General features: G+C 43.7%; 2 protein-coding genes across 2 annotated transcripts; both read right to left on the reverse strand.

The window, feature by feature from the left end:
• Positions 1–6,440: 6,440 nt before the first annotated feature.
• Positions 6,441–15,053, reverse strand: cops8 (COP9 signalosome subunit 8). Its single transcript, XM_076156900.1, has 7 exons — positions 14,935–15,053; positions 13,830–13,900; positions 13,585–13,633; positions 13,313–13,445; positions 8,668–8,775; positions 8,404–8,466; positions 6,441–7,442 (listed from the first exon to the last, which is right to left on the reverse strand). Exons 1-7 carry the CDS (start codon positions 15,004–15,006, stop codon positions 7,363–7,365), a joined length of 576 nt encoding a protein of 191 aa, XP_076013015.1. The 5' UTR covers positions 15,007–15,053; the 3' UTR covers positions 6,441–7,362.
• On the reverse strand, positions 10,923–13,156 carry trim63b (tripartite motif containing 63b). Its single transcript, XM_076156890.1, has one exon. It carries the CDS (start codon positions 12,004–12,006, stop codon positions 10,960–10,962), a length of 1,047 nt encoding a protein of 348 aa, XP_076013005.1. The 5' UTR covers positions 12,007–13,156; the 3' UTR covers positions 10,923–10,959.
• Positions 15,054–16,820: the final 1,767 nt, after the last annotated feature.

Here is a 16,820-nt window from a genome sequence, read left to right on the forward strand (position 1 = left end):
AATGATGTTTGACTCAAAGAGCAAACTGCAGCTGTGTGAAATGACGTGTCCTCCATTGTGCTTTGCTAATAATGTGAACTAATCCTTCCACTCCATTTCCTTCAAATACACAAATCTAAAGGTGAAGCCACGAAGGACGTGGACGGTACACACTGGGCCTGTGGAAGCCCTGCTTAGTGTTGGCTGGGAGTGTGGATCTGAAAGCCAGTTCAAGTCCTTGTGGATATCTGCACTTTTAATAGTGGATTAGAAAATCTCGATAAAAGATGAGGGCCTGGTGCCCACAGCCATTATCTGAGAACTCTTTTAACAGGAGATCACATGCCTTTGGAAAACAGCTGCATCTGAAAGTGCATCGAACTCTGCTTTCGTGAGACAATTTAACATCTTTTGGTTGTCATTCTCTCCGTGCTGTGTTTTTGTACACGTGTGTGTGTGTGTACAGTCTGAATACCGCCTGTGTTTCATGTCTGTATTCGATCTGATTTAATTTTTCGCCAGCAAACGGTGTAAACATTTGTGAATTATGAACATCCTGTTAATGCAGCTGTCAGCTTCCCTAAAGCTTTAAAGAGGGCGAACGGAGACAGATTCATGAAAAATCTCTACTACTCTAATTTCAGCTCATTCATAAAGAAAAGAAAAGAAAAGATTTAAAACAGACAGTAACTGAATGAATGAATACGGCCCACTAAGTAAGTAAACTAAATAAACTTAACACTGAAGAGAAAGAAACATCTGTGTTCTACCGTGCGAGAGAATTGGAAGAAGGACTAACAGAATTTTCTGATGAGGCAGCACCAGCAGCAGGAGGAACAGTTCTGTCTCAACCCAGGTAACCAGCTCAATATAGCATGGAAACAATGTTGAAACAAATGAGCAGAATGCTACAAACACAGAGGGTCCAAGCTTAGCGTGGTTCTCTCTCACAGCCATAAAAGTGTTTAAACATGATATTTCACCCCAGCAACCTAGTTAACAACCTAGCACGGCAGGCTAAGTAGGGTTTAGCATCGCACAATCCCACAGAAGCTGTGGGAAACAACAGCAAGGCAACTTTGACATTGGCGAGACACAGCTGACTGGCAAAAAGTGTCCAATCACTTCGCGTGACTATTACTCTCTCGCACCTACAATGACTTGACATCTAGTTTAATCCAATTGCGCCTTGATTGCCAAGGACATGATGTCGGCCATCTTAGGTGACCAGCCCACATTTAAAGGGCCAGCAGTCAGTGTTTCATCTTGAAAAGGAAGTTAAAAAATAAAGGTTTTGTCCATTGATTCAGTAAAAATATGAATTACAAAAGACATTTTAGCGTTCCTGAAGAGAATTCACCACAAACTCTGAAAAAAATGACCACACTATACCACAATATTGGTTCCAAGTGGCCTATATCGATGCAGCAGTCTGTTTTCTCTTAGTGTGCATACAAGGCGAGGCGCAATGTGTTTTTGACTTTGCACAGGCCTTGAATGAACCTCATCAACATCCACGTGCAACCTAAAGCAGGCTGATTTTGATGTTATTATCGCAGATTAAACCATTTCAAGTCTTTCTTTCGTAGAAGAGATGATTGCGTGGCGTAAATGGTTAAGTGTGGGTGTGCAGTAAATCCTGGAAATTTCCTTCATGTAATGTTGGGAATAAAATCCCGCTCCCACATTTCATGCAGCTCCGTCCTGTCTCTGAGCCTCTTTACAGCAGATATCTGTACCTTTGGCACTCAAGCAGCAACGCCTCCACAATGTTTCCTTCTCTCTTCCGCCAACTGCTTCTCCTCCTCTGGCTCAGTGCAGCCCATCTCACCATCCCTCCCTTTCTCTCTCTCTCTCTCTAATCACTCCCTCCTTTTCTCAGCATTTTCAACCTCTTCTCGTGCTCCCACATCCTCTTGCAGTCCCTCTGTCTTGGTCTCGTGCTCGTGACTCATTGTCCCACATGGAAACATTTCCAGTGTGGAGGTGAAGGAGCTTTTACTGCTGCTAATGAAAATGTAAACAACATTCATCTGTCCAAGCAAATAAAAAAAGAGAGGAAAAAGCTGAAAAATCAGTGAAGCTGCTTTTTCTCTCCTTGTCCAAATATTGCACTTATGATGAAAGCTTTTATAAACAATAAGCATTTTAGAATCTGTTTACAGTCACTACAACTGCGCGCTCCTCATGGCTTCGGGTGGTGTTGATGATGATGATGCACTCCCTGTCATTGGGATCTAACTTCAACTGAGCTCATGCCATCTCTCAGTGAAGAATGCCCCCTACTGGTGCATCTCCTCTCCCAACAGTTGTTTTATGTAACGGTCATTTCCTGTGAAAGCTCTGCAGAGATCATGGAACTGCTGAACAAATCACCTCCTCCACATTTAGACACAGCCAGAACAAACTATGCAAATGTGTGTCCACTCACACACTATATGTCTGTGTCTTATCTACGTTGATAAAATCCATTACGACACTGTGCCAGATACAATCACACACACACAGTTTTTTTTGCTGTGTTTACTCTTTTGTTTGGTTTGTACACCACCCATGAGATCTGCACTCCTGTTATATCACTTCAGTGGCATGTGCTGTGCTGTGATGTGAGGTCACCTCCTAACCCTTGGAAAAAGTGACCTCACCAAAATCAGCACGGGGGGCTCTTCATGAACATCTGTGCAGAAGAGGACATTGACTCTGCTCGCTTAAACATTTATACTAAGTGCATCACAAACTTTTCAACACCTACGTACGCCTGCACTGTTTCCTCGGTACGAATGCTTGCTGCATCTAAAATCTGCTCTCTGTCCACGGAATGACTGTGAACAGAACATTGAATGTAAAAAAATGCTGATAGCACTTAAAAGTAGAAGATGCGAGAAAATTACGAGACTACTCTGATAATCATACAAGCTTATACAGTGCAAAAACAGAGGCATAAAATTACTTCTGTCTGCTTTAGTTGGTCTCTCAAACTGAACTACAGACCAACCTCTTAACATGATGCTGAGCCCCTCGCAGCAGTAACAATGTCAGCTTACAGTCTACATGCATGACCTTTATCCTCACTTTAAAGTACTCACCCAGCTGGTTCACAACAGTCCCTTTTTATGTATCATCTTAGCCTCTAAAACTGTGCCGGTCATCCACACGTATCGGGTTGCTTATTATTAACGGTCTGGCAGTGTTTTAGAGTACAACGCTGTATTGTAAAGAATGATTTAGTATCTACACAACCCTGTTCCCTTGGACCCTTTATCCTGGTCCATTTAAGGCTTCCCTCTCTGTCTGGCTGAAAGAATGGAGTGTAAATATTAGCTCTGCTCACTGATTCACATTCACAGCATTCAAGCAACAGTTTTGCTCATTACATGCTAGCTGGTGTCACAGAATCACAGTTTGGTGCTGCACCTGAAATAGCATCTAACACCATACAGTTGAGGTCAAACGTTTACATTCACTTGTAAAGAATATGTTTGTCATGGCAGTCTTGAGTTTCCAATGGTTTTAGCTAGAGGAGTGGTCAAAGATTCAACCAGATGCTTGCCCGAAGCTTGTGGATGGCTACCAAAAGCATCTAAATGAGGTGAAACTGGCCATGGGACATGTAACCAAATATTAGCATTGCTGTATGTATACTTTTGACCCAGCAGATTCTGTCACATTTTCAGTAGACCCATAATAACTTCACAAAAGAATCAAACTTCATGAATGTTTTTTGTGACAAATAAGTATGGGCTCCAATCACTCTATCACAGAAAAATAACAGTTGTAGAAACTGTTGGAGACTCAAGACTGCCATGACATACAAGTTCTTTACAAGTGTTAACTTTTGACCACAACTGTAGATGTTGATCCGACACCAACGGCTGCAGCTACAGTGAACATGGCTGAAAGTAGAAGAGCCAAGGAAGGAAGGAAGGAAGGAAGGAAGGAAGGAAGGAGGGAAAAGAGGAAAAGTCTGCATATAGGTGACATAATCTTTCCTCCTCTTTTCATTTATGGGTTCAAGAATCTTGCGTAAGATTTGGCAGAACCGGCAGCTAAATCAAAAGCAGATCTTGCCTTATATAAACAGAACTCCACACACATGAGGGGGATCTGCGTTTAATATGAGTTATGGGTGTAAAGCACTGCCCTGTTTGCATATTTAGATACCTGCACCGAGTTAAGAGTTCAAACACCAGCATGCTTTCATTTTGGCTCTGAGACGTCAAAACCGTAAAAGGTCTTCATTTTCACGTGGCCTCGTGCAAGTTTCTCTGCATGTCACAGCCTGAAGTGGAGCTATGACGAGCTGTTGCAAGATGACAGATGACAGAGGTCAGCAGTTACAGCACTGAGTGTCCGGTATCAGATACTCGTTCACTCACGCTGCACTGCCATGAGGCTCATACAGTTTGAACACATGCATGCACATGGGATATGGACACACGTTTTTTACAGCTAAACACACGGTGTACACTTCTATACAGTATATAAGAAAGAACTGAATGGACCTGGAAGAGATAGGGTTTGGGGGTCGAAGCTAGTGCATATAAATACATTATACATATACAGTATATACTTTATATATATTCAGTGCTGACTGTTGTAAAAACTTGTTTTTTCAAAGAGAAGATGCAGAAATGTGCATAACCGGAACACTACTTTAAAATAAAGTAGTTAGTAGTTGTTAGTAGTTGGGGGAGTCTCAGGAGGACCAACATAAAAACGGACGATGGGCTGGTGGCTGGAGGGATGCCGGCGCATCTCCTGGGCACTGCCGAGGTGCCCTTGAGCAAGGCACCTAACCCCCAAGTTGCTCCCGGGCGTCTGCAAGGGGCAGCCCTCCTCACTCGGCATCCCTCCGCAAAATTGCTGTATACGGACCTTGTTAGCATGGGGGTGTTTACGTGTGTGTGTGTGTGTTTGTGTGTGTTTCTGTCTATGTACAACAATAATGCAAGCATACAACTGAGTGAGGAAAAGAATTTCCCCTCGGGGCTCAATAATAGTGTTTCTTCTTCTTCTTCTTCTTCTATGAAGTAGCTGGTACTTGAAAAGCTACATTGTTGAAAACAGCTAAGCTACTGTCAAGCTACATTTGTAGCTTTATAACTGTTACTAATTTAAGATGGTAATAAAAGATGTGAAACAGCAAATGTCTGGTGATGAATCATGTGTCTGAATGCTGTGGCATCTTCAAAACAAAGCCGTTACATAACTCAGCTCCGTGCTGCCACAGACACGTATGGAATGGCCCTGCTGCCTGGGCGAGCTTGCATTAAATTACATCAAATACCCGCCCACTTCCTTTAAATGTCAACGTCAGGCTATGCTGTGGATCAAATGGCTATAAAGTAAATACTTAGGTTTCGTATTCTTCGTCAAAACAGGATGCAGAGGCATTGACGAGCAGCTGGCAGCCAGACGTGCTTTGACACAACCTATGACAGAACAAACATTCGGAGCCTTTTCCCTGCTCTTAGAAACGACAGGTTTAGGTTGTGTTTATATAATCTATTCATTTTACAACTGCTTAACAGCCCAGACATACATATTACAATGACGTCTAAGGCTAACGTTATTCTGCTATTAGTAACATTACCTGTAAAGCAGCAGTCTGTAAGGTCGTAGGTGGCAATGTGGCGACTTCTCCTCTTTCCTGCCTGTCGCCTCCACAACACCTCCCACCTGAGAACATGAGATGTGAGTGACAGCTGAGGTAGTGATGCCCCTTGAGGTTAATGGTGGTACTTCATTTATGGGCAAAGGTTTTTCACAAATCAGATGGCACGAGTCAGAAGCGCTACAGGACACACTTCTAATAGAGCACTCCATTTGTTATATAATATAGTTTTAACATCTACAAGGGATTATGAAAGAAAGGTTGATGATTGAATTTTGTAATATATTCATGTAGTTTAAGGCATACTGTGTATAAGGAGTACAACTAAATGAACATGATGATAGCTTAAATTCCATTGTTTTGACTGTTCTGTAGAGATAACATATAAAAGCTTATATCTCCGGACGTCCTCGATGAGATGAGATCTTGGGGTTACCACAGCAACGGGGTCCATACAGATGGCAAACGGGTGTTTCTTCATGTCACAGTTGAACACCGTCACCTTGCGTCATTTCTTGCATGTTTCCTTTGGGTGCTCTGGTCCTGTCTCATGAGCAAAACGCATGCAGAATAACATGCATCCTCAGATATTTAATGTTCTTCCTGAGGATTACAGTGTAAATATTTAGTCACTGAAACATAGTATTCTAACATGTGAAGTATGTGACAATGTAAAGCCCAGCTGCTAAACATCTTTGAGCGGTTCTGGAAAGATCCAAGCTGAGACCAAGAAAAACTTCTGAGGAATTCTCAATTAGAAACACACCAAAATATTTATTTGCCAGTCAAAACAAAATCTTCCAAGATTGAAGACTTCACTGAATCGAGTATCTTTTTCTCCTTAAGCTCAAACACCGAGTGAGTCACATGTGCCAAACTTTTACACAACCTGTTGTGAATTCCACGTGACGTTGCCAAGGCTTCCGTTACGTTCCAAATATTTTCAATGCAACTTTTATAAGTGCTAAAACATTAAAGGCCTTGGTGTGATGTGTGTGTGAATGTGATCCTGAGCTACACTACAAACGAATGCCTGAATAGTTTCAATCAAAGCAATGACAGAGATGAGAAGCTGTTTTCCTGCATCTGCTTTACTTTGGAATCACCTCCAAATTCACACGTCAGGCAGGTAGCAAAGAATATAACACACCGTCGTAGCCTGGAAGGTGATGACGCCTCCCGCATTACATGAATCAACAGGGAAACCATCCGAGACGTGCAGCGTGAACTTGCAAAATCATGCGACCTGATGGTGTATTTGGTACATCTTCGCCAAAGAACAGGGGTCTCCTTTATAATCGCCGTGTTCGCACAAAATAGGACTTGAAACAACACCTCCAGCACGCAGGGGTCGCATTGTCAAACCGACGTCTGTTACAGCTGCAGCAGACGTGGGCTTGTCGACGACAAAACGGCACCCGTTTCTGCTTCATTGAAGGTTTTCTGATCAGGCGTTGTCATCCTCTTTCAGGAACAATCAACATTTAAACTCTTATATACAAATAAGTATCCTGATATTCACAAATGGCGTCACATCGATGGCAAATCACTGCTTGGGTTAAAGGGGAAAAACCTGTAAAGGGGGAGTTTTATAGCTTGGATGCACCCTGTGTTCCTCTTTAGTGCACGTGTACACAAGCTTTATGAATGAGACCCCTGGACTTTAGAGGAAGTGAGAAAAGTCTTATCGAAACTTTCTGAAAAAATGTTTTCCGCTGTCCGTTCGCCTCCGAGCAGCAGACGAAAGAACGGGCGGCTGCGGCGGGTTATCAGTTCTCAAGGAAAGCCACGTAGTCAGTGAGTCTGGCCAACTGCTGCTCATTTGGAACCAAAGAAACAGGGGGAGGATCTGTAGAGAGAGAGGAAAGAGAGGGAGGAGGAAGAGGAGGAGAAGGTGAGTAAGAGGGATTAGGCCAAAAGTTATCTTTCCTCTTCAATCTTTCGCGTTGAAACGTCTACAATACACGGCGGCTTTTGCCTGCAGTGTCTACACACACACACACACACACACACACACATACGTCTGACTGACATTAATTAAGTCTGGAGATCATCAAAGCATGAAAAACAACAGGCCCTTTGCAACAGAACAGAACGTCCGGACAATAACCCAATAGCCCCCGAGAGTCAGAATCCAAACCAGCGTCTCTGTGGTGTAAAACTCCAGACTTGTGAGAGGATTAATGGTGGAGGAGTCTGACTATGCGGGACATGTGGACAGCAGATGCTCCAGCATGAAGCTTCGGTGATTAGAGGGCGTAGAGCTGCGTGACCACGACCTCCCACTCAGACTGCATGTTTGTGTAAATCAACAAGATGGGTCAATCCACACTCAGAATAATCATAATTTAAGAGTTATGACCACATCACTGCGCAGAGACACACACGAGCAAACACAAAATCTGCACATGGTTTGTTATTTTAGTCTCTTAAGTGTTTAATTATCGGTTTGACCCTCTTTAAATCATTTCTTTTATCTTGTGATATTTATGTGATATCCATCTCAATCTGCTACTTTAACATGTGGCTTTAAGGGACCAGCCTCATGTATGTGTATGACATCTGTGACATGCAGCAATGTTTACATGTACCTGCAAGAAAAAGAGGGATGCAGCAGATTACATGAGGGAGATTCAGAACTGTAGAATAGATTTGGACCTCCTTCACTAAAATTATTAAAACCTGTGCTTGTTTCATGATGAAGAGGAAAAAGACGAGCGCGATGGCAGGCTGACTAAAGATGATGTGGAGCGGCAGGCTGAGGAAGAGGAGGGGGATGGTGTGAGGAGAAGGACAACACTGCCACCTACCTGGTTTCTGGGGCATCACCATCCTGGTGGCTGGGTCTGCCTGCCAGCCCTGGCTCACCACACCTTCAGACAGAGAGGAGGGGGAACAGAACACTCACATCAGTGGCTTGTGTGGATTGTGTGGATCGTAATTATTCACCGGGAGTGACGGGAATAAGATGCAAACACATCCAGACACAAACACACAGTCACAGGGGAATTCATGACTCCCTTCACATTCTTCATCCCCCCTGACTGGTGTGTAGGGGGAAGCACAGCTCTTACCCTTAACTGCCTCCTCCACAGAGTAACCCACGAAGGCAGCAAAGTCCTCTGCAGAGATGGACGTGTACGCCTGGGCCACTAAGCTGTACGCTCTCTGCCGCGTCCCCTCTGTAAAGGCAGAGACCAGTCATTGTTATAACATATGCCTGCACCAGACTCTGCTGCATCAGTCAGACACCGTTAACACCCTGTGGCAAAACTTTGAAGGAATATTCCACCATGAGACATCACCAGCTTGAGTTCTGGTTCAGGTCGAGGTTTATGAGTGTGTTTTGGCCAAATGTCATGGGAATGTTAGAGGTTTCTTCCTGTTCCTGCCAGTTTCCCCCGACTTAATGTGCTTATAATACTTTGTAGATCTGTGTGTTTGAGGCACTCTGAATAAACTACACTCTCATGGTCAAACATTGCTGCTACTTAACACAAAGCTCAAAGAAGACGACGTCTGTCTGAGCGGAACCTGTGTGCCGTCAGCCTTTGGTTTGCTTAGCACATCTGGATTAGTTTAGAGTCAAATGGTCCATTTCATCACAATCAAGCTTTGATCAAATCAAACATTACATTACATTACATTACATTACGAGCATTTAGCAGACGCTTTTATCCAAAGCGACTTACATTACATTACCACCCCGTAAGTTACAGAGGGGGGAGCAATTGAGGGTTCGGTGCCTTGCTCAGGGGCACCTCGGCAAGGACTCGAACCAGCAACCCTCCGGTTTCCAAGCGGAAGCTCTACCACTGAGCCATTGCCTCCCAAACAAAGCGTGCTTCAGAGGGATTAGACATTTGTCCGCTCATTATCACTGTAGATGGGAATAAGTTTCGGTCTGCATTGGCCGATATTTCCCACAGCTGTTAGAACGTCTTTGCGATGTTCCAAGTTGCAGCGTTTTGGCCTCACAACATGGCCAACGCATAACCGGACGCGTTCGCTTGCTGCTCCCTCTCACGTAAAAAACGCCTGGGGGTTGTTGCCTTTTCCTACTTTGTAGCCTAGCAACTGTTTATGTGTACCAACAGCCGGCCTGTAATCGCTACAGCAGCTAGCAGCAGTAACAATAACAAGCGGGATGAGAAAGGACAGCTGTGAGAGGAGGGCAGGGGAGCTGTCAGGAGCCTTTTCCCCTCTCTGCTGTACAAGGAGCTTCCTGTTATCACCTAGGTTACACATACAAATAAAAGAAGCTCAGAAATGTCAACCCGGAAATGTTGACTCACTGGATTTATTTACCAAAAATGTCTCTAAGGTCTTTTCATCCGACACATGCAGACCAAAGATACATTGAGATCATTTGATTAGAGAGAAATGTCAATAGTCAATATACACTTAATTACTAAACAATACATTACAGGTATTTTGAAGTGGCCCAAGTATCATATATGGTTGAACACTTCTGACAGCCTGTATAAAAGAAAGGAGGACAAGCCAAGCAGGTCATCTCACAGGGGACTTTGGTCACCCAGTCCCCAGCTTGTTGTGTATTTTTACCGTGGCCTCTTGACCCTCCAAAGATGACTCATGCTCTCACGCATGTTGCATTGACCAGCTTCAGTGTGCTCCTCTAAAGACGCCACAGTTAAGGCCTGTAGCTGCTGAGCAAGGCAGCCCGTTTTCGGACGATGGGATATGGAGGGAGAAACAAGATCTGACCTGTCCTTCAGTCTATTCCAGGGCATCTATCATCCATCTATCCCCCAACACACACACACACACGCATATGCATATGCACATGCACGCGCACACGTCTTAAAAATAGCCTGCACTTTTCACCAGCAAAGGCAAAGCAGACAGGACACGGCAAGGGCTTTTTATTTTTAAAACAGTCAATCGCCAAGTAAGAGCAGCAACAGACTGAGGCCCGATCTGCTGGACGGCTTCCAAAGCTCACAGACTCAAACCAGGACAATACTGGCTTCACATGAGTTTACTGTTCACAAATTATGGCGCAAACTCAAGAAAATACTCAAGCACATAGAGTGTATCATGCACCTTTATTCCGGGTTTCATTTATGACTCCTGAAAGGTTTGACAATCTTAGAAACAGTGAGAAAATCTTTGTAATCTAAATTCATAACAACGTCAACAATGAGACGGACATTCTGTTTACATATTTTAATCCAGATCTATTATTCCAGCATTTAACTGGCTGGAAAGTACAAAAGTATAAAAAAAGTCAATAAAATGTAGAAATTACAACAGGAAATTAAATATTGCACTGACGGGACCATCGACCTTCTAACCTTCCCTGCCATAAATATCTTTTCTATCTATAGCCTCTGCAAGATTAATTATTCCTCCTCTTCGTCCTCTGCATCATGAAAATCATCATCCACGACCAGTCCAAAGTCCATTTTTGCAAGGACTGCTTCCACGGTTTCCGTTGACAGAGTGAAGTGGTCCATCTTCTCAAAGCCTGGCTCTGGTCTTTCTTCACCCAGCGAGCATTTGGCAGCATCTTTGGTCTGCGTGATGAGGCCCTTAGAGGCCACCAGGAACTCAGCAGCGCCGCTCTGCTCCATCGCCCTCACGGCTGTGTCCGTCAGTTCTGTACCTGCCAGCAGTCGCTCGCCGTAACGTTGAGCGAGCGCCCTCAGAGCCGCCACCTTCTCATCTTGCTCCTTGCCGACCTGCTCTAGCAGAATAGTCTTACGCTCTTCCAGCACCGCGTACAGCAGGTCAAAGCGCTCAGCTAGCCCTTGCTTAGCACGCTGAGAGTTCTCCTGTACGGCGCGACAGGCGTCATCCATCTGGTTAAGCAGGGCCTGCAGGCGGCCATTGCTGGCCACCAGAGTATCAATAGCGTTGCTCAGTTCACCTTTCTGGGCTTGGTAAACACTGGGTAGAGGGGCCACCTCACAGTCCTTGTGTTGTCCAAACACTTTGCACATGGAGCAGGTGGGCACCTGGCAGGCCATACAGTAGATGTTGATTCTCTCGTCTTCGTGCTCCTGGCACATGGGTTCTTTGGTGTCGGCTGGCTTCAGAGCCGTCTCTGTGCTTCTTCCATTGCCATTGCCATTGCCTTCTTGCTGTTGCTTGTAGATATCAATGATATTCTCTACCAAAAGGTTGCGCTGGAGACCATGCACACCGTGGCGGTCAAGCACAACCTCAAAGCGACAGGTAGGGCAGCGGAACACGCCGCCAGAGAAGCGGTACGGGTTCCGTGAGTCGTAGAGGTCACTTGCACAGCTACGGCACAGGTTGTGCTGGCAGGGTAGGATCACCACAGGTTTGGTGAACATGTCCAGGCAGATGGGGCAGCTCAGCTGCTTCTCCAGACTATCCATGGGACTGGGAGGCCGAACCATAGATCCTGTCCTCTGGACGTCCATAATGAATGTTTCTGCTTGCAGTTAGGCCTGATAAGTTGCCGGGTTTCCACAAAGTGAAAAATATAAACTTCTCTGGTTTTGATTTAAGAAGATATTAAAATGGAAGTCAGGGTTTTGAGAATGTATCCTCGGTTTGTGCTGTTACTCCTGAAATGCTGATCTGTGTTCTGGCTTAGCAGCCTTGCCCTTTATAGCCCCTCACAGCCGGTGACACCTGATCCTCCACCAGCCCCAGCACACATTCCTCCTGCCTGCTGGTCTGGGTGCTTTTCAGAGAAAAGCCCCCACCCACTGGGTGCTGCATGTGTCACATGTACTGTGGGCACCGTGTCCTCTGTCACAGGGACAGACTGACAACACAAGTAACAGACTGAGGGGGGACAAACAGGCCCATGTGATCTGCCCAAGGACCCCCACATGGCTCAATGTGTAAACAAGTCCATGTCCACATGTGTTTACCATCATTTACTTTTGTGATGTTGTCAGGTGTTTTTTGTAACCTCAGTAAACATATTTTTCAATAACATTATTTATACTATTACACCATTGTCTAACCAAATATCTAAATAATTAGTAGTATGTTGCTATTAATGAGACACAATGTTAATATGATGTCATTGTTTGGGCTGTAGCAACGATCATAATTTGCCTATGAAGTCAATTATGCATTCAACACGCAACCAACCATTATGATAAAGTAATGAAATGATAATATTATGTCTGCACTGAATCAAGCAGGTGACCATCACACAGAAATGAACTTGCTGCTTCACCTTAAGATAACATTTGACTTTCCCCACATTCACTCTAGCCATTACGCAATGCTCGCATCTGGTTGCCAAAATGTCCGGCAAAGTGCAGCGTATCAACAAGGACGCCACATCAACAACAAGCTATTCTTAAATTACAAGGGCAACATCACATGATAAGAATGTCTTAAAGGCAGAGTCAACATGTGTGCAATATTTACAAATACGTTAAAAATCAACATTTCAACCTAAGAGTGTGATATATGTCACATTTATTTTATGATATTGAGTTACTTAGTTACTGAGTTGCATGATAGTGTGTACCTTGGTACCTTATTCACAAAGCTTTTTACAATGGCCTGACCAAACTTCATTATATGGACACATCACATTTATGGACATTGGAGGGTTTTACAAAATAATCAAATAACCAACGTATTTACTTAAAGATGGACACTGTCATAGCTAAAACTGTGATTGTGCTCAACAGATTTTGTTTACTAAGTTTTAGATTTGTATCAAAAGCACAGGGTCAAACAAAACAAGACTAACGATACCTTGAAGGGACTCCATGACCGGAAGGATGGTCTCAGACCATTGAAAGGCTGCGATTGCAGTGTAGATCCCTGGAAAGTCTCGCTGCCATATGTGCTGGCCAACAGCCCAGAGTGCTGCTAATTCTGGATTTGCCTGCATACACAAAGTGAAAGACATTTCAAAAATGTTCAATATGGTGCATATGGTGAGGCAGAGGATGATGTACTACACCTTTTATTTATTATTAAAATGTACTTGTTGCTTCACATCATCTAAGTTTGACCTCACTTACCAATCTTATTGGTTGGGGAATTCGCTTCCACAGATATCTGGCATTATTCCTGTTGGTTATGCAAAAACACAAATTAGATAACAAAACAAGGCAGCAGTTACACATGGCAGAATACAACTGGGTCACCTGAGATGAACAAAAACAACAACACAATTTAGTGCAGGAACGCTGGATTACCATCTAAACATACTGGACAGTACAGATGTACCTCAACTGCCAACTTGAGTGTATAAAGTGTGACTTACATGTCATTATGTAGTAAATACAGAGCCAACAGCTGAGCATAGACATGAGGTGTTGCGATGCCCCCTGGAGCCTATTGGAAACAAATGCAGGTCTTGTTATATTAATTTACTACCCCAAGCCTCAACATATTGATTAAAAGACACAGATTATCTTTACTGACTAAAACAAACCGGGAAGTTTTCTAGCCAGAGGCTAATGGCTGAATAACAGAAGTTATAAAGTACACTGAAGCCCAGACGGCCACTACATTAGTAATTGTAGCTTTAGCTTAGCTTGTGCTGTCGCTTTGGTGTCTCCTGTGCATTTATGACAGAACACAGTCTAGTCAGCTAGCCCGACGTTAACTGGTATAGGGCCTTAAATGAACAAAATGCGTTTTCTACTAAACAATAGTGAGAATAACCGGAATATTCGCTATTTTCCTTCTCTGACGGTGTAAGGGAATATTGCAGAACCGTGTTAGCTGTTGACTTCAGGCTTGAAGCCGTATGCCGCTGTTGGCGTAGTAGTTGCCTATGTAAATACCTCCTATTTCTTTAATAATAACTTTTACGCTCCATTTAGCGGAACTTACACTGGCCAACTAAAGCGCTGCGCTGCAAATAACCCTTTACGGATTTTGCTTGTAGAAAAGTCGACATTTTGTTTCGCTTTCTCATTTGTGTTGAACAAAGATGATCGATAACAATAAGGCATTTGTCGGGGCAACTAAAACGTATTTCACATTGCCGTCACTTAAGCAACCACCCACGCGTTACTCCTGACCATCAGTTAACATGGTCACAAATTAATTCGATTCACCAGCTACCGGTATGAACGGACTGTGTTGAAGCAGTCGGTCACACATCAGGTAAAACGGTGTGTCGCTGTTAGTGTAAACAGCACCAACACTTAGTTGAAGTTAACCGGACACCAAACGCAGCAAATTAACTAAGCGCCAGAGTTCTAGAAACGAATAAGCGCGTTAGCTACCTATGTTTACTAACGTTAGCCTTAGCTGTTAGCTAGCTAGCTGTCACTTCACAGCGTTATAATCGAGCATTCTGCTAGTCTGTTAGGCATCATGTGCAGCTGACACGTTGAATGACAGTTAAATGTGTTTACCTCGAGCTCCTGGGCTTCACATTGCTCTAATAATTTATCATAACTCTCCTCCATCATAACAGCAGTAGGCATGATGACACTTAGCTGCTGCGCGTCAGAACCTCCTCCTTCTTTTCCTTTTTTTTGCAGCAGATTAGCAGCTGCTCAGGGCCGCTGCTGCCCTCTAGCGGATATTGAACATTACGGGCATTGGTATCCTGTATGGTGACAAGATTTCGGTATAAACCAATGAGCATTAGAACCACTTGGAAAAAAAAGGGATTTTAAATGTACATTTTCACAATACAATGAATAAAATATAACATTTAAATTCAAATTATACACAAGGGACAACAATACTGACTTTATTATTGTCTTTGCACATCTTGCATTGATTTTTTTTGATGGCATATGAGTGAAAATAGCTGTTCAATCTCAATATTATCTCACACTTAAAGACCTTGTGGTACAAAGAAAGAAAAAAGTATGCTAGGAAAAATTTCACTTTTTGAATTGAATTTCTGAAATAGATGAACTTTTACACAATATTCAAATTTTTTGAGATGCACCTGTATCTAGTTGAGATAAGGGGGAGGGGATAGGCCTGTCACCTTTCCCCTCCCCCCAATAGGGAGGAGAATAAGGGGATGAGGTTGAGGTTAAGATAAGGGTTAAAATAAGGGGACAGGGTCAGAGAGGGGAGGAAGAAACATGTTTTAGGGTAAGGTTAAGGTTAGGATTTCAGGTCTAAGGATTGGAATCAGGTCAGGTTAGGGAGAGGGTGGGGGGGCCAGCAAGGGTAGTGTATGATTCCACAGTGACCCCTGACAGGTTTGTACACAGGTCTTCCACAGTTATCCATATTCCTATTGCTCATTGAGGCCATCTGGATAAACAGTACATAGTTTACAGAGCCAGGTTTACCCAGCTCGTCTGCGCTCTTTTGTGGACCACTTATCTATGCGATCCACGACAGTCCAGGTGGTGAAAAACCTCCATAATGCTAGCAAAAAACCCAGCAGAAGTCATGGAATCCACTGAGTGCTTGAAAAGAAAGGCTCTGGCCCACGCCTACTGTGCAACAGATCCGTCACGTAAATCATTCGATTGATTGGTGGAGAATGTTGCAGGTCGCTGTTGGAACATAAGCAAGCACTAGACTAGACAAAACTCCATGTATCCAACTCATTCGCGAGTAGCAGCGTATGACTCACTTAAAGGCAGCGAAGTGGAGGCAGGCTGGGGCTGTGGTGAAGCGCTAGGGGCTGATCCAGGTGGAGAAATCACTGAAGTGAGGGCGGCGACCTGCTGCATCATGGTTTGATTGGTCGGGGTTAGAGTCTTAAGGGTATGTGCATGACATCAGCAGGAACTTAAAATACAGCCTCTCTGTGCTGTATACCAAAGCTGCTTTCGTAACAAGAAGTGTCCAGTCTTGTTTGCCTGCATGATGTTCGATCCATCCTCTGCCCCGTTAAGACCTCTACCTTCATTAGACTGATTGAGTGTCGTAAACCCAACAGTAATTATATTATTGTGGGATTATGTTCCCTTTTATTTAGTTTTTTTTAGTTGTTAAGTGAAATAGTTGAAATTAATGCTGAATCCTTGAGGCCTTGATCAATTACCGGCTATCCTTTCCTCTTGTAAAAAGGGGTGGTTCCCAGAGGACTTTAATTTGGGTTATTTAAGTTATTATTTTTAATTTAGATAGCGGTATTGATCACAACCTGCTGCACCTACACCTGTCAGAATTCAAGAATAAGCAAACATGGGTAATGCTTTAATCCATAAGTGCTTTACAATGAACTTACATTCCCCCATTCATACACTGATGGCAGGGGCAAACCACGCAAGGACACGTCAGGAAACCCGGAATCAAACTGGGAACCTTCCGATTTCAACCC

Source organism: Genypterus blacodes, unplaced genomic scaffold (genome assembly GCF_046128005.1).
Source record: "Genypterus blacodes isolate CSIRO-AG114 ecotype Tasmania unplaced genomic scaffold, CSIRO-AGI_Gbla_v1 ptg000008l_1, whole genome shotgun sequence".
NCBI lineage: Eukaryota > Metazoa > Chordata > Actinopteri > Ophidiiformes > Ophidiidae > Genypterus > Genypterus blacodes.